The following is a 22,353-nucleotide window of genomic DNA, read 5'->3' as shown; positions in this document are numbered from 1 at the left end:
CCGACACTACAAGTTAAAGCTAACGCAAACAAAATCCCCAGAAATAAAATAAAGCTTGTCCATTTATTTTATTTCAATACGCCATGCACCAAGTCTCACACTAGCTCTGTGACATGAACAGTAACTTGTTTAACACCAGACTTATGTAAAATGAGAAATGCTAAATAGTTTTTAAAACTTATCACTGTCCAAAACAAAAAAAAAATTAGATACCTGTTACTTTTTTGTGTTCTTGTCCGTTTGTTTGGTGGTAAAACAATTACATCACACATGTACGCAGAGGAAACAGCGCCCTCTACAGTTTCAGTACACAAAGGTAATAAAGTAGCCGACTGTTTCGGACGATTACAATATTGGCTTATTTTTCTTTTCGCTCTTATTTTTTATTTTATTTTTTATTTTTTGTTTAAAGCAAATATAAACTCTTACTCGATTTTGACCAGAAAAAAATGATTAAACAGCTTGTATTTTAATTTAGTCTTTAGTCATTTAAAACAATAAGCAAACTCTTTTGTTTTGTCTTTTCTAGTTTCAAATGAGAAATGAACAATTATAAAAAAAATCTATTCATAAAAAATTTTGCGCCAGTATAGAGCTGCTTAGTTGCAGAAATGTGCAAAGCTTCAGTTTAAGAATATCAACAGTGTGGCCTGAATTAGCTAGGTAGCACGTTCACTTAGCATGCTACTAGCATAAGTTGCAATGCTAATAGTGAAATGCTGCCCTTTGAAGACTTGTCAAAAAATATCCCAAAACAATATCTGAACAATATTTCACCAAACATCTCAACTGTTAACTTCTCATCCTCAGCAGGATAATGTAAGAGTTTATGAGGAACAAATCCCTGCCTGCAGCATGTATTCAGCCAAAGACATAAAATCAGGCTGTCTGTCATTTCATATGTAATCGTGCGATTTGTTGGATCTTATTGCCGTTTATGTTCTGCTCTCTTGTGGTAAAAAAAAAATAAAAAATTACCCCGATCCATTTTGTTTTATAAACATTTAAAATTATGCTCTGGGCTGTTAGCACGCTAATGATAATGCTAATTGCTGTGATTTTCATTCTTAGTAAATCGAGAAAAGCACAACAATATGAACATCTTGATTGTTAAGTAGATCTTTGAAAACTTGAGATGTTTTTTTAGGTTTATTGGGAACATGTGTGGCCCACTGAAACATCACAAACTCTTTGATTTCCCGTCCAGCAAACCCGCCAAAGGTCTATTGTAAGTTGGAGCATCTCTAAATTATTTACTCATAAGCCGCAACACAAAAGACTGTTTGTACAGGAAATACATAAATTTTTCATGGACTGTTTCACAAATATTTGTTCACTGAAAATAACAGTGTTATGGAAAATAATTCACCCTCTTTTCTGTTCTTATTCTCACACTTAAATGCTTAAGGTAGTCAAATAAATGTTATCAAAGATAGACTGAGTAAATTATAAAAAATTTTTAAGATACCTATAATCAATCATATTTTTTGGTTTACTTTCCCTAGTAACACTCGACGACTTAAATAAATCCTGAAGTAGACTTAAAGATCTGAAAAAGCAACCAGAAGTGCCGGTGCATTGATGACTTATCCAGGTTTTATTACAAAATAACCCAAAGCATTGCAAGCTGGCCTTACCCGAGTCAAGATCACCTTTCATGATTCCACAGTTCAAAAAATAGAGTGGGCAAAAATGGAAAAGATCCTTCTCACATTCGCCAAAAAACGTCTTAGTGATCTTTAAGACGGAGAAGACAGCAGTGAATCTCATCGTAACGAACATAAAACTTACAAAGCACTTCAGATAAAAAAATATTGTATCAAACATGGTGGTGGCAGGGTGATGGTGAGGGATGTTGGAGCATCAGAACCTGGATGACTTGAAGAATCCTGCTCTCTAAAACCAAAACACTAAAGGAGAACATCAAAGAATAATTTTATCATATTTTGCAATGATGCAAAGCACACCAACACGTTTGCCTCTGAATAGTAAAAAAAAAATCAATTTGAGATGTCTCATGAGCTTGAAAACCCCAGTGTAGCTAAATCAAAGCAATTCCTCCAAGATGCAAAAGACTCGCTCGCAAATTTCTGATGGCGGTTGTTGCCACAAAGGTTGGGATAACTTGTTGCAAAGTGTAGGAGGCGATTACTTTTTCACATAGTGCCTGGTTGGTTTGAACAGCTTTTTCACTTACATCAAACCTAAGCGTTTTCTACCACAGTTCAAAATCCAAAACTAAATCCTGTCCCGTGTTTAGCTTCGTGTGCAGCGCACACGCTACATCGAGTGGTTTTTACTTTTAAGAATCACCATGATGACGCAATCGCTGTCGGATTGGCCCGCCTCAGATAACAAATGAGTCTGTAAACCCTCTTTAAACGTCTCTATCCTAATTGTAGGAACATTTAACTGAGCTAGCATAAGTTATTTATAATGCACCATAAAGCTGCACCAGCTGTGCCAGAAACGCTTCAACAGGTCTAATAAATTTTTAATCACATTAAAGGTTTATTTCTCAGCTCAGAATCAACAGGACTATAAATAACCTTTCTTTTGAAAAATATAATTTTTGCAGAGAGAGAGGCCTTTCACAGAATAAATATGATTATACCAGAAATTTTGCATTTCTGTTCCTCAGTGGAGCCAAAGAAGTTGCGCCTTCAGATTAATCAACTGTGTCATTACAAAGATTAACTATCGAGCTTTTGCCTACGTTACTGAGGCTTTAAGAAAGTTTAAGAACCACACTGGTACAAATGAATATTTAATTCACTTTGTGATCATCCATATTTGATGAAACATAAAACGGGACAAATGAAAAAAGTGATCATTAGTTCTGTTCTCACTCGTTGCTTGATCACACGAAGAAGTACAAAAAAGCAGAAACAGAAAGAAAATCTATTAAGACTTTAATTTTTCCCTTTTCTTTTAAATACATTTTGCACAAAAATTGTGTTTTTCCATTAATAAGTTACATCATAAATAAAAGCGAACATACAGTATTTTGTCTTTTCACAATAAGTCAATTGTAGCAGCAACTGGCAAACCGGATTCCATTTATCTAAAGCACTCCAACGTACCCAGTCAAAAATTTCCATCATTGTAAAATAGAAATATTCAACCGGTTGCACTTTCACCGAGGTTTTACAGCAAACTCTGCCCTAGTTTTTTTACTTTTTTTTTTTTGGAAATGAAATAAGAAACAATAAAAACAGGAGCATCAGCCCTTAAAGCAGTGGAAGTCACAGGAGGTAGCATCTTACTCTCCCGCCTATCAATTTTTCTGTTTTTTTTTTCTTGCAGCAGGCAACATTTATTGATCGCTATGATTATCATAGCCATCCATCCACATTTAACTGCATTTTTTCCCCGTGTCGTCTCCATAGTGAAAGCTGCACTAGAGCTACTTCATCATAAAGCTGTAGCTCCGTGCTGAAGGTTTGCCGATGTACAGATAATCTTATTTTGATTCACTGTCCGTTATTTATGAGAAAGAGAGACAAAGAGGCAGAAACTCTGCATGGGAACATCATGATCTGAACATTCACGGGAAGGTGGATTTTAAGAAGTCTGCTTTCTGGAGATCGCAATGCAGACGGCATTTTCCTTAAGGAGAAGGAGCCCAGCAGAATATAAAGTGATCCCACAGAGAGGGTGGCCAAATGATTAAAAGGATTCAGTCCAAACCTTCCTACATGACAGATGGGACATGCAGCCAATTAAAATCAAAGTATAATGTTCTGTAGATTAAATCCTTTATCTGGATTACATTAGTGAAGCACAGAAAGGTTAATGCTTCCTGACCTTCGTCAGATTTTGGTTCATTTATTAAGTTTTGTTCAGCAAGGTTGGAAAAAAATCTACATCAGTACCTGAATGTTTATACGCAAACAAATGACAAGTGAAACTCCTCAGTCAGTAGACTGCGTGGATTATGAAATCAGCAGGAAAACACGCTGGAACACAAAACTTTTAATTTGTTCCTTAATCTATTTTTAGTTTCAGATCTCCCTCAATTCTGGCTTCAAGGTAACAAGGTGATGGAAATTTTCCTCAGAGGTTTTGGTCCATATTGACGTGATGTTGCTGCAGATTTTTTAGTTGCACATTCATGATGTGAATCTCCTATTTCACCACGTCCAACAGGTGCTCCTCTTATTAGAGATCTGATGACTGTGGAGGCCACTGGAGTGCAATAAAATCATTCAAGAAACGACAGGAAGATTTGAGATTGGTGACATGGAGCCATCAGAAAACAACCACCTTGTCATTGTAAAGAAGTGGACACTGTCAGCGACGGTTCTGAGGCAGCCTGTGGTTTTTTTTTTTAGATCATGCTTAGTTGATAGAAAGGGGTCCAAAATGTGCCAGATGTCCCTCACAGTATTACATCACTACCAATGTAGTGATGTAATACTACATATCTATGTAGTGATACTACATAGTGTATCACTATGTAGTAAGAAGCCATTCCGGCTTCTTGTCCTCGATAAGAAGCCTGAATCAGGGATAAGAGGAAAAACGTATCCATGCTTTACATCAAATTCTGAAAAACGTATCCATGCTTTACATCAAATTCTGACTCAAACATCTGAATTTCACAGCTGTGATAACAATTTTCCAATCTGTTGCTGTCCAAACATGGTAAGTCTGTGTGAATTGCACCCTCAGTCCACTGTTCTCAGCTGACAGGAGTGGCACTGGATATGAGCTTTGGCTGCATTCAGAGATAGTATTTTGGACACATTGGTTCTAAGAAGTGATAATTTTTTCCAATTCTCCTCTAACATCAACAAGGTATTTTGTGCCCGCAAGATCTTTGGATTGATTTCTGCAAATCCAAAAGATGAAAATCCCAGTAGCTTCTGAACTATTGCAAAATGTCAGCCTTGCACAACCAACCATAAAAGTCACTTAGATCCTTTCTTTCCCAGCCTGATGTTTGGTTGTAACTTCATGCCAACGAAACGACTTAAAACATAAAGTTTCTGTCATGTGATTGGCTGGTCGCTGATGGTGTAGGCAAACAATCCAAATTGTACGCCTAATAATGCACTTTGTGTTTTGCGTATTAGGACATACAGCAGTCATTTCATTAACGCGTGACAACGGTTGTAAGGAATTAATTTGCAGTAACTGAACAGGTGTCGCCCTGGTGTTTGGTGATAACTTGTGCTAAAATTGGATTAAACTGCCATGGGGTGAGCACTCAACAGGAGGCAGAGGCCACCGAAGGTTAATTAGGGAACAAAATGACCACCTGTTTTTGCTACACAATGAAGAAACTCTTACTCAGCTGATTGGTGCATTTGTGTAAAAACTTTTTTTTTTTCCCAGTGGTGGTTGCCTGATTGCTCTCCTGTGGAGTCATGACTTCAGGAAGGTAATGTGTTTTTTTTATTTTTTTCCTGCTGACTGGAGTTTGTGGTGTAAAAACACCAGTGACGATGAAGGAAGTGAGGACACCGAGGTTTTCTGCGTCCTGCTTCATTTCAAGGACCTTTTAACGGTAAGTAAGCAATTAATTTTGCATTACTTGTAAGTAAACACGGAGAGTTTGTACATTTATGCAAACATAGGCAGACTTATGTGCAGAGTACCACATTAAGAAGAGCAGTAAAAGCATACATGCCTTACAGAGACATACAAGTACATTCGCAAGGCAAACGCACACTTCTTGTTCTGCCAGGTTTCTCCCTCCGCATGCCGACTGTGCATCTGGCATCAAGGTTAAGGTCTGGAGACACACGCAAGCTGTGAGCTCTGCCTGGCTTTCACATACTCTGAATGGGCTTTATGAATGGCTGTGACTCAAAGACTGAGTGAACACCGGGGTGCCGCCGCACTCAACCCAATCCGACAACGGGTTCTGGAGAAAAGTCAAAAACCGACTTGTCTCCCAGCACAGCCAGCAACCGTGTTCAACATAATACGCCGACAGGTTTTCTTTTGCTGCTTGAGCCAAAGTGCTTTTGAACACCCCTCTGCTGCGTCTCAGTGTTCATGGGGTGCACGACTGCATCTCTGTGTTTGTTCTCATTGTCCTGTCGGAGAGGCGTGTGACTAGACTGCTGCAGTAAAGTCGGCTCTCGACGTTGCGTGGAGCCGGTGACTCGGTTCTGCAGGTCAGTCGTGGAACGTACAACGAACACACTTTGTGCAATTCATTACAGTAAGAAAACTATCCACAGTTTATCATACAAAGGAAATGCAAACACGAAGCGCCTCGCAAAAAGTATTTCACATCCCTTGAGATTTTGAGGCATAATCTTGAGAAAAAATTTTTTTGTAAAAAATAATCTCAAACATGTGACGCACAAATGTATTCAGTCCTATACTCGCAAAAAAAAAAATCCAGTGTAATCATTTGCATTCAGAATTCACATTATAGGCAAACAGAGTTCACCTTTGTGCATTTTAATCTCAGCTTAGATACGAACTGCTCTGTCGAGACTTTAGAGGTTTGTTAAAGGGTATTAGTGAGCGACCATCTTCATGAGAAGCGGATGGCATGACAACTTAAAGACACGGTGAGCCACTCGGGTCCAAACTGCTTGCCTTCGAAGCCAAACCTGGAAAATTTAAACCTTTAACCACAATATAAATTAAAGCAAAAATGCAAAATTATTTTGTTGCATTTTTTGCAGCTGTCGTTTTACCTGCTCAACAATAAACAGCATTTTTATAAAATCTGTATATCTGCATAAGAGCCAGTACATAAAAAGGCTGTTTTTATGGCTTGCTAAAAGAAAAACAGAGCATTTCCAAATGTATTGGGTCATCAATTCTTGACTTGTGGTCAGGGGTCAAACAAAATAATTTCAAGGGCCACAAGTAGCCCCCAGGCCACAGCTTGGACACCCCGGATGTAAACCATCAGGCTGAACGACGGGAGCATAGTTTTCAGATTTCAGAGGTTGACCTTTCGACAACTCTAAAAATACCGCCCCAGCAACCGTGTAATGGTTTAGATGAAACATGTTCATATGTTAGGAAGGCCTGGTTAAGATCTAAACCTAAATTCAATTTAAAATCTACATGGTGTTGAAAGTTAAAGCTCACAAATAACATTATTTCAGTCTGAAGGAGTTTAAGAATAGACAAAATGAGACATACCTCTAGATGCCTTGCAGCTGTCTTGCACTGAAAATTGGTCCTCTCACTAAGAAGGGCTGAATCTTTTTAGATTTTTAAAGTAAAGTGTTTTGAAAACTCCTTCCATGTTATGATCATGCACCACTTTGTGTTGCTCCATCAAAATCCCAATAAATTACAATCGAGACTTTTGGTTGAAACGTCACAACATGTCGAAATGTTCGCGGGATATGAATACTTTTTCGCGGCGCCGTGTTTGCACACCATCTTTTACATCTTCACCACTGCTCTATCAAAAGATCAAGCACTCGATTCACATTCAGATCCGAATCCAGACTAAAATCGGATTCGACAAAAGGAGGTTTTGGCGGGGTGAGAGGGTGGAGGCCTGACGTGAGGGTTTCGAGCCAGTCGGCAGCGTCAAACTGTGCAGGAGCCCGCCGTTTCCGAGACCTTCTAGTCGAAGGCGAAGGGGAGGTGCAGATTGGGAGAGGCGGAGGCGCAGGGACGACCTGGCTTGGGTTTATTACAGCAGGAGACGGAGGGAGCTCCAGCAAGAGAGAGGAACAAAGAGGGGACGGCAGGAAGTTGTCATCTTGCTGCTGAAAAGGCTGGGGCTGCTCAGCTTGAGGGGCAGGGGAGCGGTCAGGAAGTGAGTGTGCAGCAGATTTATGATCAGAGGCCTCAAGAGAGCCTGGAAGCAGGGTACAGTCGAAAGGATTAGACAGATACGACGACATTAAACGTGCATTTCCAGTTCCCTATTCGAGACTCACCATCACAAATAAGTGGCTCATCTAGAATATCATCAATAGACTGTCGAGGGTCCATCTGTTGCAGAGAGAAAGAAAAGATGCTTCAGTCCTGAGCTCAAAGATCTCTCAGTGACTCCCTTTTTTCCTCAGACCAACCTGGGCTTTCTGAATCGCCTCCTGCAGCTCTTCCTCCAAGCTGCGAACGCCAGGTGAGGTCTGAGCTGGACTTGCTGTAATCTGCAGTGGCAGCTCGAAGTCATGGCCAATCACATCACACGGCTAGCGGCAAAATCACATGATTGGACAAGACAGTTTAAATCAGTTGACAGGTGAGGATGAGTGCTCATTCACATGAGGAAAGTGATAAATGTTTTAAGGCACAGTGATTCAGAGTGCAGCCTGGAGTAATTGCTTTTAATGTTAACAGCACTTTGCCAAAGTATTCATTCCTCTTGAACTCAACAAACTTTAATGTATTTTACTGGGGGATAATGTGACAAGTCAAATCTTTGAGAACTGCTATCCTGCACCTATTAGGGTGCACCAGCCTAGAGTTTGACACAGCGCAGCATTAAAGCTAACCACAACAGCTGAAAGTGTAACAAATGTTGCAGTTTTGGTTCCCGATTGAACCGTCTACCAAAGCATCAGGTGTGTGGCATGAGGTATAGTATCAACTGGGAGCCTTGAGCCTTTTTTTCTAGGATCCTACCAGATTTGTGGAGTGTCTGATTACATTTGTCCTGTTGAAAAATTCTTACACCTGACCTGTCGATCTCAGCAGCTCCTCCAGAGTTACCATGAGCCTCTTGGCTAATTTACTGCTCAATATTCTCCTATTAATTAACCTATTTCCAGATTCTGTCAAAATTCAAACACCATGTATTACTTTGCTTCCACTTCACATTAATAGACCAACACTTGCTGTTGGTTTGTTTAGGTTTGTGGTTGTAAAGTGCTAAAATGGGAATATTTTGTAAAACATACTCGATGTCTGTATGACTTGAGCATATTACCTGAGCAAACAACACCTCTGTTTGCGCATTTAGTTCTGCCTTCCTTTTTAGGCATCCCGGATCCTGTTGCAGGAACGGATGAAGGGATCCCTCCCCAGACTGGTTGGGGAGAAGTCACATTTATGCAGCACTGCCACTAATATATCACAAGCTTCCCAAATCTTCTGTGGCAAAACACTCACCTCAGTACCCGCTTGCAGTACGCCATACTCAGTATGCCGGCTCCTCTTCCTCTCCCGCTTCTCCAGCTTCACGCTCAGCTCTAGATGCTCCTGCTGCTGTTCTCTGTCGGTTCTCCAGGGAGTCCCACACTGTAGGGGCGAGGAGGACGACATGGGCAAACTGGGACTCGGAGTTCCTGACGCAGTGCTGGCGGGATCCAAGAACACAGTGCTGCCGAGACCACACTGTTCACCTGCCAAACTGACTGACGCAGCGTCTGCGAACGCTTTTGGGACGGCGTTCAGAGTCCCGTTTGGGTCTCTGTTGGGACCGTCACTGAGAGTCCCATTAGGAATCCCCCCGTCTTGAATGTACAGCTGTTGGTTCGGGCTGCTGCCGGGCGAGCTCAGCCTGAAGCCGGGGCTGGAGCCAGGGCTCTGACAGGGCAGCAGCGGGGCACAGGGAATGAGGGGCTCCATGCTGGTGCCCAGCTTGCTAAGAGGAGCCGGGGCGGGGCAGGCGTGCTGAAGCTGGAAGGGACGAAGGCGCTGCAACAAGGCCGGCTTGGTTCCAGAGACAGGGAGGCCACGTTTACGCAGCTGCTGCCTCAACTCCGACACCTGGGGGAACGGTCAGCGAGCGTCACCAGCTTCTTCTAGTCATCAATAATGATTAGTGGGAGAATATGTGTACATTTTACCGTTAGATCAACAAGATTTGCAGGAAGAGGCTCTGGTTTGGAAGTAGGATTTGCGTCCGTCTGAGTTTGGTTTGTTGTGGCAGGAACAGGTTGGAGGCTGAGCGGTGAGGCTCCACAAGACTTCACCAGATCATTGTGATCTCCACTGGAGGAGTGACAGAGCGATCGACTCAGGTAAAATGTCTGGATCAATAATCAGATACCTTCACTGCTGGGTGTTGGTCAATTCACCTGATCTATGACGATTCATACCCGTTTCATTTAGGTAGTTTTATGCAGGGTTTGTTTGGAGTCTTTGCTCCAAACAAACCCAGATCCAGATCTGAACAAGTGGGGAAAAATGTTGCACTTTCCAAAATGTTTTTTCTGTTATCCCAATTTTTTTTTTTTTGGTTAAAATTTGAATTTCAAAAGAATAAAATGTGTTCTTAGAAATATTTATATTCACTTTAAATCTATCATCCTTGATTTTCCAACTTCTTTTTTTTTTTTTTTTTTGTTTTAATGATACTTAATGAGAGAGCCCACAATATAAACACAAAAAACTACAAAAGAGCATTTTTTTCTGCTTTCTTGCTACCTTGTCCATGTCTGAACTTGTTCAAACAGAATAACAGCATCAAAATGTACAAACTCTGCTTTAAAAAATTAGTTTTTCGTATAGAAACACTCTGTCTTCATTTGACAAAGCTAACTGTTGCACATTTGCTGATGTAACTTCTGTGAAATACAACATTAATGAAGCTGGACTGAAAGCAAAGTGCAGGTACCAAAACGTTTTTTTGATTAGGTGCAATGGTGAATTGACCAGACAGCTCATCGGTATTGTTTGCATACCTCGGTACAACTGCAACCTCCTGCGGCGGCTGTAGTCGCTGCTGGTGCTGCTGCTGTTGACTCTGCAGGATTTGAAGCTGGAGGAAGACCTGCTGTTGTTTCAGCAGATGGGAGTAGGCGGGGTCTAGCGGCTGCGCTGGGGCAGGGCTGCTCTGCTTAGCTCCTCCCGCTGGAAAACATGGGAGTGAAACATGTTAGCAAAACGAAGGAATATTTCTGCAATAAATGGAGAAAAGCAGAGCTTAAGTTGAGCACCTCCAGTCCCAGACGCTCCCTTCTGGTCTGGAGGAATGTACTGATGATACTTGAGTTTCTTCATCTTGGGTTTGATGTCCCGCGGTTTCCGGGGGCGGGTAAGGTGATTGAAGTTTAGGGAAGGGGGCAAAGACGAGGGGCAGATCGGGCTGGGAGGCCGAGCTGTCTGTAAACACACACATTGCCAACATCTCTCTAAACAGTAACCATGTTACATACAAATACTTTCCACATGCAGAGTTTCATTGGAAGTGTCAGCTCGCTGTAAAATACTCGACATGTTTGGCCCTTGCTAAGGTTACATTCTTTATGTGTCATCACAAATGTCCTGATGACACCGTGTGCCGCCTCTGACCTACACCACCGGGGTTTATGTGTGAATATGTTAACCTACATGGGAAGCGCCGACTCCCCCCTAAAGTACAAATTGACAGTAATGACTGCAGGGCAGCTTAGAACAGGAAAAAAGCACAGGATTGGCCGTCCTGTTAGCTTAAGGACCGCCACAGAGCTTTTCTGTGAACTCCACCACAAAACATGCATGAACAAATTAGATGACTTTTAGATATATTTATTTGTGTTTTGCCATAACTGTATCTTCCAGATTAATTAAAAATAAATAAATAAATAAAAAATACAAAAACGTTGACAGAACCAACAAAAACCAAACTGAAATGATGTTGTCCAGAGACTGGGTGATACCTTTGGCAGCAGGGGTGTCGTCTGAGCGGTCAGGAACATCCCGTTTGGTCTTCCAGTTGGTGCCAAGGAGTTTGATTCACCCAGCGTCACGCTCAGAGGTTGTCTGACGCCCGCGGTTGGCGGAAGCAATGTCAGACCGGACTGAAAGCATAAAAGAAACAAAGTGCATTTCAGAAAATGACATTTTTTTCTGTTTGTAAAGCAAGAAGAAAAACAAAATGCAAACTTTACCCATTTTAGAAATTAATCACCTTTATTGTATTTCAAATGTTATGTGTTTTTGGTAATGTGTTTCTAATACATTAGCAAAATGTACAGTGTGGCACACACTCAAATTATAACTCATCTGTATTTGAGGGATGCAAATAATTAGTCTTAACTAAGATTGTTAGGAATTATACATTTCCAGGTGGGCGGGGCCTCAATGATTTATGCTGGATTATCATAACCGACAGTCTGAGTTTATACAGAAATTTTGTTAAAGCTATTGATGTTTGTTTAGGTTTCAGAAATACAGAAGCACAGTTTGGATAACTGGGAAAGTTAAACCACTGTGAATGTAGATTTAGGGGCTTTGAGGGTTAACCCGATGCAACCCCATGCAAACACTCTCAACTCTAAAATGTTAGCTGTCTTTGCAAACTTAATACTTGAAATGGCTCCAACTGACTGCAACCCAACCTATATTTTGATTAATTCGGCTAATACCAAATATTCATTTATCAATGTAAAACGGCTTTTATTTTGTTGTGTTTGTTTCTCTGTTCATGTATTTTGAGATTTTTACCTCGAAAGGTGCCAGGTAAAGATTTATTTACTTTAACCACAAGGGGGTGATGATAGCATGTGCATAGATCATTGAACTTTCATCCCAAGATGGTTTGATTTAACGTATGATTAAAGAAAAACCCCAAAAAACAACTAACATTCAAGTGATGTTCATACTGGGTAACTGATGTGACGTTTATGTAGCACTTGCATACATTTTATTGCAGCGAGTCTTATTTATATGTGGCATCTCATAGCTACAATGCGACAAGATTTTTCTCCCAGGACTGTGTCAGTCTGGAATAACCTGCGATATAATTACAAATGTTCAGTATCAGATGCAGAGAAAGATGGAGCTAAAGTATTTATTTAAAGTTTCATGCAGCCACACGGTAAAAAAAACAATGCAGATATGCAGGTTTCTGACAGGGTTGTTCACCAGACAGTAGTGTTAATGGCTTTCTGCTGTCTTCAATACCTGTGCATGACTGGGACTGTCATTAAGGGTCAGACCCACAGCTGAGCAGTCACTTAGTGGTTGGTCAACTGGGAGGCCCGGCAGGGAGGAAATGGATGCCGCTTGGAGAGCGGCATGCTGCTCCGTGTTTAAAGACGAGATGGAGGAAGAGATGTCCTCTTCGAAGACATCAGCAGGGAACGAGGCAGAACCTGAGGAAACCACCGGTCCAGGGATGCACGATCAAAACAGCAAGCGAACAGGATTCTGGGAAGAATTTTTTTTTCCAAACGTGTCGGTATGTGTGTTGCCGAGTATTTATTTACCATTCTCCAGGGGCAACGTGTGCTCAAGCTGTTGCTCTGCGGCTGCTGGAGGTTGCTGGATCCTCTCAGTGAGGGTCTGTGAAGGGCGAGCCTTCCTCTGCCTCAGGGCCCCACATACAGTCCTCTCTATGGGCGGAAGACAGAAGGAGGAATGTTGCAGATTAAAAGGAGAGAACAGGACAGATGGGAGATCAGTACAGACGGAGAGAGAGAGAGAGAGAGAGAGAGAAGATTGGAGAAAGGGAAGCAACAGGACTAGAGAACATATGTGATGTGAGTGTGCAGAACAGCTTCGCCACAGGCAGTGAGTCCCAGTCCAAACCAGCAGAGGCATCAGGAAATAGTAAACACTTTTTCCTGCAGGGAAATGTGTCGCCTTGGATGTGTGCACACACAGTCACTCTCACCGTTTTTTTGTTTTTTTTGTTTTTTAAATGTCAGAAAAAAGAGCTTTTAAAGAAATTACATCTTTTTGAAATGCCTGATACTATAATAATAGCTCTTTTAAATCAAAGGCAGGGTTAGGGGGTATGGAAATGAAGAAGATGAGAGTTTAGAAGAGGGAGAGATTAGAGAGAGAAGAAATGATGACTCCGATTGTCAGATTGACGCGTTTATCATGTGCTGTCAGTCACTGATGTGTCGGCTTCTTTTAAAGCAGCGTTACACTATGCAGCAAGGTCACATCTTAGTTTCACAGATAGTGAAGCACACACACACACACGCGCGCGCGTGCGCGCGCAGACACACATCTCCTCAGCTACTGTACAGCAGATGTAACGCAGACAGAGACGGAGTGCCAAGAGGGCAAATCTGTTATTGTGCACAAAGCTGAAGGCGGAGAGAGTAAAGCAAGAAGCAGACAGCAGCTTCACCGTCGGCTTGGCATCACCTTGTGCAGTTTCAGCGCTCAGACCACCAGGGGGCAACTTCTGAGTGGCGCCATCCTCAGTTTGACGCTGCGTCAGAAAACGTCAGGTCAGTTTATTCAAATGAGTCCAGCTTTATTACACTGCTTTCTATATTCGTGGTATGACTGGCATGACACGGAGCTGCAAAGACTCTCAATTTGCTCCAAATTTATTCTTTTTATCAAACAAACCTGTTGTCTCTTCTCTAAATAAATGGATCTTTAGTAGTTGCCCTAAATATATAAATATCCTCTAAGCCTATTTATAAAAAAGCAATCTTTTTTGGGGGGGTGTAGCCTAATGCATCAATTATGAAAGATCAAGAGATGTTTCAAATTACTGCGTTGATTTGCTAAAGTTACAGTTTTGTGAAATTTGAAGAAAGTATTTTTTTGGGTGCTATGCTAATGTGTTTATTATATTCTCCCACATGCAGTCAACTTCAGAGGTTTGTATGGCTTGAAATACATGACTTGTTATATTATATTGTACAGCTTACATGAGCTTCACTCCGTTTCTTCTCTGTTTTCTGATGAGTGGAGGCAGATTTCAACCCTGCAGACAAAACATATGAATAACAGAATGTAAAAAAATATATATTCTTAATTATAATTTTATAAAAACAAAAGAAATGGAAATAATATACACTGAAAACCTCCAGATTTTACACTCATTTCTGCAAGTTACAGCATGAAGAACCGTAGAAGTGAAGCCGGTCTGATCAGAAGACTATAGTCATTTTTTTCTATTTCAACATTTCTAAACACATTCAGATATTGACTCCTCTATGTCTTTCTAATAGAGACAACTGACAGTGTGTTAGGAGCATTCTGCATTTACACTTGACTTTAATAAATCTGTACGTATGAACCAACAAACGTGAGGATTAATTCTTAGACTTGTACAATTTCTTTCAAATCTGGTTGCCGACAGTTTTGCAAACTTTTAAGTTGATTTCAATCCGTCGGGCATCAACAAAACCATTCAGTCCTCAGGGTTTTATTTTGACTTACATCATTTATTCTGAAATATATTCATATTTTGCTGCAGAAGTGCAATCTCACACTCAAAACTGTTTATAAAGTGGAAGGAAAACTACCACATACTTACTGGTCAACAAATCACCACAAGAAAATACCTAAACTTCTCAGTTACAGCAATAATTTAAAAGTTTAAATGAACTGGAGTCGTTACAAGCAAGACTAGATGAGGTTTAGCTCCCAATCACACAGAATAAACAGGAAAGTGTAAAAAGTAACAATGTCTAAAGTTCACTTATAGAGAACTGCAGCTCAGAGTGGAAACTTGGAGCTCACTGAGCCGTACAACACAGATCAGTGCAGTTTAATTTCTTCATATTGATTTTAAAAAGTACTAGTTTCACTGGGAGATTATTTCACTTACAAGACATTTTTCCATGATGTAAGTGAAATAATCTGAACTTTTTCAACATTAAGGAGTTACTGACTTAAACAAGCTCCTTTATTTTGCTGAAAAGTTACTTGAAAGTTAATTTGCAATTGAAACCAGACAAAAGTACTTTGTAAGACGTGTATTTGCAGTGTGAAAATTAGATAAAATCTCCATAACATCCAGTGGACACTGTCTATGATTTGAGAGTCACGGCAGAAAAAAAGAAGCGATTTTGCTCTACCCTCAAGGTGTAAATGTGTGGAGGGTTAGGGTTGGGTGCTGTGGGCCTGCTTCTCTTTCACAGGCCCCGAGAGCCTCATTAGTGAGTCTAAATTTCTCAATTTGGGATTCTACTGCTGCAGAGAAAGATGAACAGTAAAATAAATGCTATAACAATATTTCCTCTGCCATTATTGCCATTTATTGCATCACGCTGGTGGATTAAAACATCATGTTTTTAAAGGTTTTGCCATTTTCACAAAAGGTTAATATGAAAAAGTAAATGAGATATGCATCGTCTGTGACTTAAAAGCGGTGGCTCTGCCGCGGATAACAACACATGCAGCTTGCTGCCAGAGCAGAGCACTCAATCAAAGGTTAATAACACAAGCTAACCTGGGTCTGCATTGATTTCACTCAGCCTTCGGTTCTGAATCCTCAGCTGCAGGACTGAAACAAAAAAAAAAAAAGATGATGATGAGCTGTGCTGAGAGAAAGACAGATCTGGGAACAGAAATTCAGCCAAAGAAAAGCAGAAAGTAATCAATCCAGGGCACTTTACGAACAGCTCAATAATGCATGCTTGTGAATCATTTAGCCTGTAGATGGAGTATATATTCTTTAATGCTTATCACATAAAACACACAGGTGAAGTGCAGGGTGCAGCTGGGCCTCTGGTACACTTTGGTGTGTACTGAGACCTGAGAAAGCAGGTGGGGAGGGGGCTGAGGTTTCTATTTATCCCTCTGTAAATCTATTTCTGTTGGTCCCATCCCCCCTTCAGCTGTCCCGCTCTCTTCACGAGCCTCTCATACATCCCGTCCTGCTCACGTCATGCTCATTTGTGCTGCTGGCCGCAGTCTTCCTGATTTCCTGTCTCTAAGTACGAAAGCGCAGGAATCTGTAATTAAATTGTTGTCTGAAACAAGTTTGTCGGCTCAGTTTCAATTATTCATTTGTCGTTTGCACTGTAGATGCCATGCAAACCTTTGACTTCACTTCTAATCCTCTCAAAACTAAATATTGGTGAAGGTCAGGATCAAACAGAGGAATTGTGCTTCTTCAAAGTCCTCAAAAACTAAATTTGCCTCCCAGTAAAACTCGAAAATGAGCATTTGTGATGAAGGCCTACTAATAAAAAAAGATCACAGCCCAAACAGACTACAATATTCCCAAACGCCCAGTCACGACGCTTCCTTCGGAGACGTTTACTGGAAGCAGCTCATGTATGTACAGACGAGATTTGGAGCAGAGCAGCTGCCTAAAGAATCCTGTTTTCCAGCAGCTGTTTGAACACCTAGGGGACTGTCATTTTCTCGCCTTTCTATTTTGCAGCCATTCGCGACAGCTGCCTGGGAATTCAGCAGCCGCTACAAGTTGTAGGAAATGTAGCATTAAAATATGCAGTGATGGAAAGGTTGTTTGTGGCAGAGTGGCTGTTGAATCCTAAAAGGATGTCCCGCAAAAGCGCCTTTTTTAGGTGTTATTGTTAGTATTTATTATTATTTACAGTATCAGGTTCAGTGTTAGTGTAGAGTTGAGTTCACTGACCCAGTTTAGAAATCCAAACTGACTTTTTGTCCAAGCCCTCCAGAATATTTTTACAAAATGACTAAATTTGTGCGTAGCAGCCAAATTCACCCAAGGCTTTTATTTTTTATTCATGACATCAGTGTGAAACATTTTTTTAACACTCTTATCTTCCATGTTTTGTGTTGGGTTTTACACCACCTGAATCCCGTGGGTGCACATTATGGCAGTGGCTCTCAAACTCTCAAAACTAACCCTACCCTGACCTTCAAATTCAATAAGACTGCCTTACATATGTAATACGGCATCCTTCTTTAGGGAACATATTGCTACACTTTGAAAGCAGAAACTGCTGAACAATACAGTGCTACTTAGCTTGTAGCGCCACTACAAACAAACAGCAAATCCACCGCAGGTCAAATTTAAAACTGCTGAGGTAAGCAAATCATAGCGTATGCATCCACCAGGACTTGTCTAAGGTCTCCGTCTTCTCCTTACGTTTGTAGAAGCTCACCAGATTTTCTCTGCACTCCTCTTTTAAGAAATGTCAGAGAAATAACATAATTTGGCTTGCTAACGTTTAGTAGCTCTTTATCACGGTTTGTTTCTATTCGTCTTGAAATGGTACCAAAATCTCCTCACAACTAAAGTCAGCCAGAATGCCACCTGTTGTACTTCCAGCGAAGTTTGAGAACCCTCCAAGGAAATGGGTGTTGTTGACGCTTTGTGGATGCGTCCACAGGGAGCCGCTGCCAACTCAATAATCTTGTGAATTTTGTGAAGTTGTGCTTTTGAAAATGGCCAATACTTGATTTAAAGCAAGGGTCTGAAACACTAAGATGTTCTGCATCATTTGGAGCCATTTTTACTGTAACACTATCTTAATTATCTCCTTCGTAAAGACCTGTTCAGTAATCATTCATTTGATTCAGATATGTTTGAGCAGCGATGCAAGACAGTGTTGTTTTTAAGCGCCACCTGGTATCATCTGTGTTCTCTTTGTTTTTGCTTTAGTTATTTTGTTTCTGACTCTCAACCTTCAGCCGGTCGCAGCAGAGAGCAAATTCTGGGTCTGGTTTAGCTGGAAGTTTCTTCCCAACCTGAGGATGGACATCCTCATCCTCAGGTTTGCTTTAAGGTCAGTGACTTGATGCAGTCAGCTACGCTTCCTTAGACAGACAGCTTTAGCAACTGGCAAAAAAAAAAAAAGATCCACTGAATCTGACAGGATTCTGATTGTAATTCTGTCTAAATGATTTGAATGGATCAGAATGAATTCGATTCAATCTGGACCCAATTTAGCTTTATTGAATACAGTCTCCGCTTTTGTTGATTTGTTTCTCAATAAACAAAAATATTCAGCTGTATCCAAGTTACAACTTTCAACTCAACAGAAAATGCGCTGATGCACTGAAAATCTGCGCCTACAACTCAGATTGAGCCACAGCAGAGACCAAGTGTGTCACGTTGCAGATGCTCTAATCTGTTGACACGGGAATTGAATAAACCGCCTCTCACCGCAAGGCTACACACACACTACACACACATCACAGCGGCCGAGTAAAGTCGGCCCAAGGGAGAGACCTGTCACTTGAAAATCCTGATTTGAAATCTTCCTCCAATGTGAGAAGATGACAAGTGTTTGATCTGTTCCTCCCTGTCCAACCAATTCTGCTGCACAAGTGCACAGAAGAAGTCAACAGCAAATTCAGCAGTGCGGCGAAATGGTGTCGCTCCGGTTTCAGCGCTCAGTTCTGAAAAGAACCACATTTTATCCTGTTAACGCCAAGATTTCAAGTCGTTTTATACATCACTGGCCACAAACGCATAACACGGACTGGATACTGAACAAGCCCCACGTGTCACTCAACTCTTTTTAATCAAATCAATTTGATTATGTTTAATTTTTTTGTTTTGTTTTATATCTTTCTGTAAATACTGTGATATTCTGATATTTCAACACAAAATGAAACCTTGAGAATACATGAATTAATGGCCTATTTCATAGAGAAACTTCTAGAATCTAGAGAGACAGAAAAAAAGACCATACTGTTGTATTGAAATCTGTGCAGTTTGGTTCATAATTCATCCACTCTGAATCTGTTTTCTTGCAAAAAATGTGAATTAATTTTACACCTAAAATATACCCATATTGTCAAATTTTATGCAGATTTCTACATGACTTGGCCAATGCTTTGGAGGAATCTTCATTCACTCAACATTTACTGTTTTTTCATTTTAGTTATTGTTCACTTATTACAAGTATTACAATTGATTTTTAACTGGATTCATGTCTGGACTTTAACTGAGCCGTTCCAGCAGGTAAATATGCTCCGAATCTTCAGCTCTGGCTGCAGGTTTTGTCCTGCTGGAAGGTCCAGTTTCAGATCATTTGCAGCCTGTAAACAGGTTTCCCTTCATGACTGTCTTATTTAGCTTCGTGAATTTTCCCCATCAGCTCTGACCAGCTTCCTGGTATCTCCTGAAAAGAAGCATCAAAACAGCATGGTGCTGCCACAACCGTGTTTCATTGCAAGCGTAAAGTTTCAGGGTAATGGCTGGAGTTAGTTTTCCACCACACACAGCTTTACAGGTTGAAAATTACCTTCAAGCAGCCACTTTCTTCCTCTTGTTTATAAGCTTCAAACCAAACTTCGTCTGACTTTCTATCACCAGTCATTTACTCTTTATTGGCTGCTTCTCTGACAGATGTTCTTCTTGTCCGACTTTGCAGTTTAGAGGGAGAGCCATGTCTCGATAAGTTTTCATTTGTGCCATAATAAGATTTATTGTTTTGTTTGGTGGTTTGAACTGAGCTCTGCAATTTTCAAACTTTCAGAAACTGCTTTATAACGTAATTCTGGGTTAAATGTCTACACAGATAATTGGTTAAACAGGATTTTATTACAGGGCACCAGAGTGTAAGATGCTAAATACAGATGCACACAACTCTCTTTTTGTTTATAAAACATGTAGAAAACCTTCCCCTTCTACTTCACTATTATGTTCTGCCTTGTTTTTGTCTCACTGACGTTCTTAAATTGCTGTGTTCAACTCTTGCTAACATACAATGACAGACATTCGCATATTTCTGACCGTAGTGAAAATTGTATCTGAAATGCGAAGCGTCTATTGTTGCAAAGCAGTTCTACTGTTTTAACTGGCATGTTTAACGTCCGGTTGGTTCTCACCTGACCGGAACTTGTTCCTGATGAGAAGCGACCTCTCGGAGGCCAGGAGAGTCATGGCGGAGCGGAGCAAAGGAAGTGGAGCCAGGAGAAAGAGGAAGTTCCTTGCGTCGCCCGACCAGGTGGAATGGGCTTCTGTCCTTCTGTCTCTCGCTGATTGGGAGACATCAGAGCCAAGGAGGGACGGGAGGTGGAGAGACAGATGCTTATAAATCTACTGATAGAGATAATATATTGATAGAGAGGCACACACACACACAGGCACAGCAGTGATAGACTGAGAAGGAAATGGAGACGTCTTAGACCTGCAGGCTGACTGAACTCTATGGCGAGCAGCTCTGGAAGCAGCAGGCCTCCCTGCAGACAGCCTGTCATAATCACACCGAGTGTCACAGAGGCCCACCCACAGCCAGAGACACAGCTAACGACACACAGAATTAAACAGACAAGAGGCAGAGCGAGGAGCCAGGAGGAGGAAGAGGAAGAAGAAGAGGGGAGCCAAGCTCGGATGAGTGACGGAGACAGAAAGCCCCGCGGATCCTGAGACATCAGGGCCCCGAGGAGCCTGATTGTGACGGACAAACATGAAGTCACAACACCTACAGCGCGCCGCCACATAGCTACACAGTGACAGCAGCTTGTGAGCTGAAGGAGGAAGGGCTGACTCAAACAGAGAGAGCTGGAAATCTGCATAAGCCACATCAGCGCGCGCACACACAACCTATTAACAATATTGATCCGAAATAGCCGGCAGCAGAACACCCAGAGGAAGTCCGCCTGAGTGTACAAACACACACACATGCTGAGGAACGGCTGAGGCGATGCATGCTAATTCAGCTCCTCCTAGTCCCCGCTTCCATGAACACACACCGACTTTGCTTATTTACGACACAAAAGGGTCCAAAACGAGGCCACTCGCTCGTTACCGCCATCCAGCAACAAGGAGCTGATTGAGATTTCGTGTCTGGCAGAGGCGAGGCTTCACTGCAGGGCACCGAGGGACAAGAAGGAGCTGCGAACGCTAAGAGAATAAAAGCAAGAGAATGAAAGAGAATACTTACAGGCAAAGGGAGAATTGAGTCTCTCGGGGGAAATTGGAGTGGATTTAAGATTAAATTGAGAGAGGTGCGAGACGGAGGGAAGAGAGAGAACTTCGTAGTGCGGTTAATGACACTTTCTGTCTTTCATGTTCTTTTCATGTCTTTTTTCCCTCCTGTTTCCACACTTCTTGACTCTTTGTTCTGAAGGTGCAGAAGCAAGGAGGAGAAGGCTCTGCGGTTTCTCCGTCCCCTCACTCTCAAAACTTCTCTCCCTCTGCCCCGTCCGCCCCTGAAGCATCCCAGATCCTCGGTGCCAACTGTGAGGGACTGTCAAGCCTCACCCCCCACCCACACCCCCACTTTATGACCTCGTCTCCCATCCTCGCCCTCCTCCCTCAAAGCCAGTCACCCTCCCCTGACACCTGCTGGCTGCTTGACAGAGGCTCAGACGGGCGAGCTGCTCTCATGTTTGTACTTGACTCTGACAGGAGCGGAACCACAGATAAAAATTAGTGCAGTTCTTTAAAGCGAGGAGCTGAACTGGCACATAATGTGATGGTTAGAAAAGTGAAACCAGGATAAGAAGACAGTTTATTACACAGCAACAGGAGAAGCCCTGGAGTGTTTTGGACTCGCATCAAATTATGTGCTGCAGCAGGACTGCAGGCTCATATGCTCCTGTCAAGATACCTTTGGGTCACCCGGTAAAGTGATTTAGTAGTGTGTGTAAATTTGTGTGTGTGTGTGTGTGGCACCATGGAAAGTCACAGGTCAGTAAGTCTGCACGCTTTACAGCGTCTATATGCACCGGCCGTCAAGCGAAATCACCTGAGTTTCACCTCAGTGTTCAAGTTCACCTGGGGGGACAAAGAGGGGAGGGTCTGCCTGCATGTGCCCGCTCACGCTTTTACATGTGTAACTATAGGCTGTCAGAGGGGCGGGGGGGGGGGGGGGGAAGGGGGGGTAGCGGAGCCCG

The 22,353-nt window shown here is 41.8% G+C and overlaps 1 protein-coding gene across 4 annotated transcripts in view; it reads right to left on the bottom strand.

Annotated features, from left to right (window-relative positions):
* Positions 1-3,189: 3,189 nt before the first annotated feature.
* The window catches only part of LOC106963978 (myocardin), a 22,715-nt gene continuing 3,551 nt past the window's right edge, over positions 3,190-22,353 (bottom strand). The window contains exons 1-16 of one of the 4 annotated variants that reach the window (XM_015059186.1): positions 21,399-21,708; positions 20,341-20,490; positions 16,016-16,069; positions 14,487-14,542; positions 13,969-14,035; positions 13,077-13,202; positions 12,772-12,962; positions 11,526-11,666; positions 10,824-10,989; positions 10,569-10,737; positions 9,732-9,876; positions 9,052-9,651; positions 8,870-8,968; positions 8,010-8,132; positions 7,875-7,929; positions 3,190-7,792 (exon numbers count right to left, since the gene is read on the bottom strand). In XM_015059186.1, the coding sequence (XP_014914672.1) occupies positions 7,377-7,792; positions 7,875-7,929; positions 8,010-8,132; positions 8,870-8,968; positions 9,052-9,651; positions 9,732-9,876; positions 10,569-10,737; positions 10,824-10,989; positions 11,526-11,666; positions 12,772-12,962; positions 13,077-13,202; positions 13,969-14,035; positions 14,487-14,542; positions 16,016-16,069; positions 20,341-20,395 (2,463 nt within the window). In that variant the 5' untranslated portion in view covers positions 20,396-20,490; positions 21,399-21,708 and the 3' untranslated portion in view covers positions 3,190-7,376. Of the gene's footprint in view, positions 7,793-7,874; positions 7,930-8,009; positions 8,133-8,869; positions 8,969-9,051; positions 9,652-9,731; positions 9,877-10,568; positions 10,738-10,823; positions 10,990-11,525; positions 11,667-12,771; positions 12,963-13,076; positions 13,203-13,968; positions 14,036-14,486; positions 14,543-16,015; positions 16,070-20,340; positions 20,491-20,642; positions 21,353-21,398; positions 21,709-22,353 lie in introns of those variants that run through there. The other 3 variants (XM_015059185.1, XM_015059187.1, XM_015059188.1) reach the window with 3 other exon arrangements.

The sequence above is a fragment of the Poecilia latipinna genome, unplaced genomic scaffold (genome assembly GCF_001443285.1).
Source record: "Poecilia latipinna isolate Pla-1442-1.1 unplaced genomic scaffold, P_latipinna-1.0 Scaffold1608, whole genome shotgun sequence".
In the NCBI taxonomy this organism is placed as follows: domain Eukaryota; kingdom Metazoa; phylum Chordata; class Actinopteri; order Cyprinodontiformes; family Poeciliidae; genus Poecilia; species Poecilia latipinna.
The sequence above is the reverse complement of the archived record's forward strand: the minus strand, read 5'-3'. Positions and strand labels throughout refer to the sequence as shown.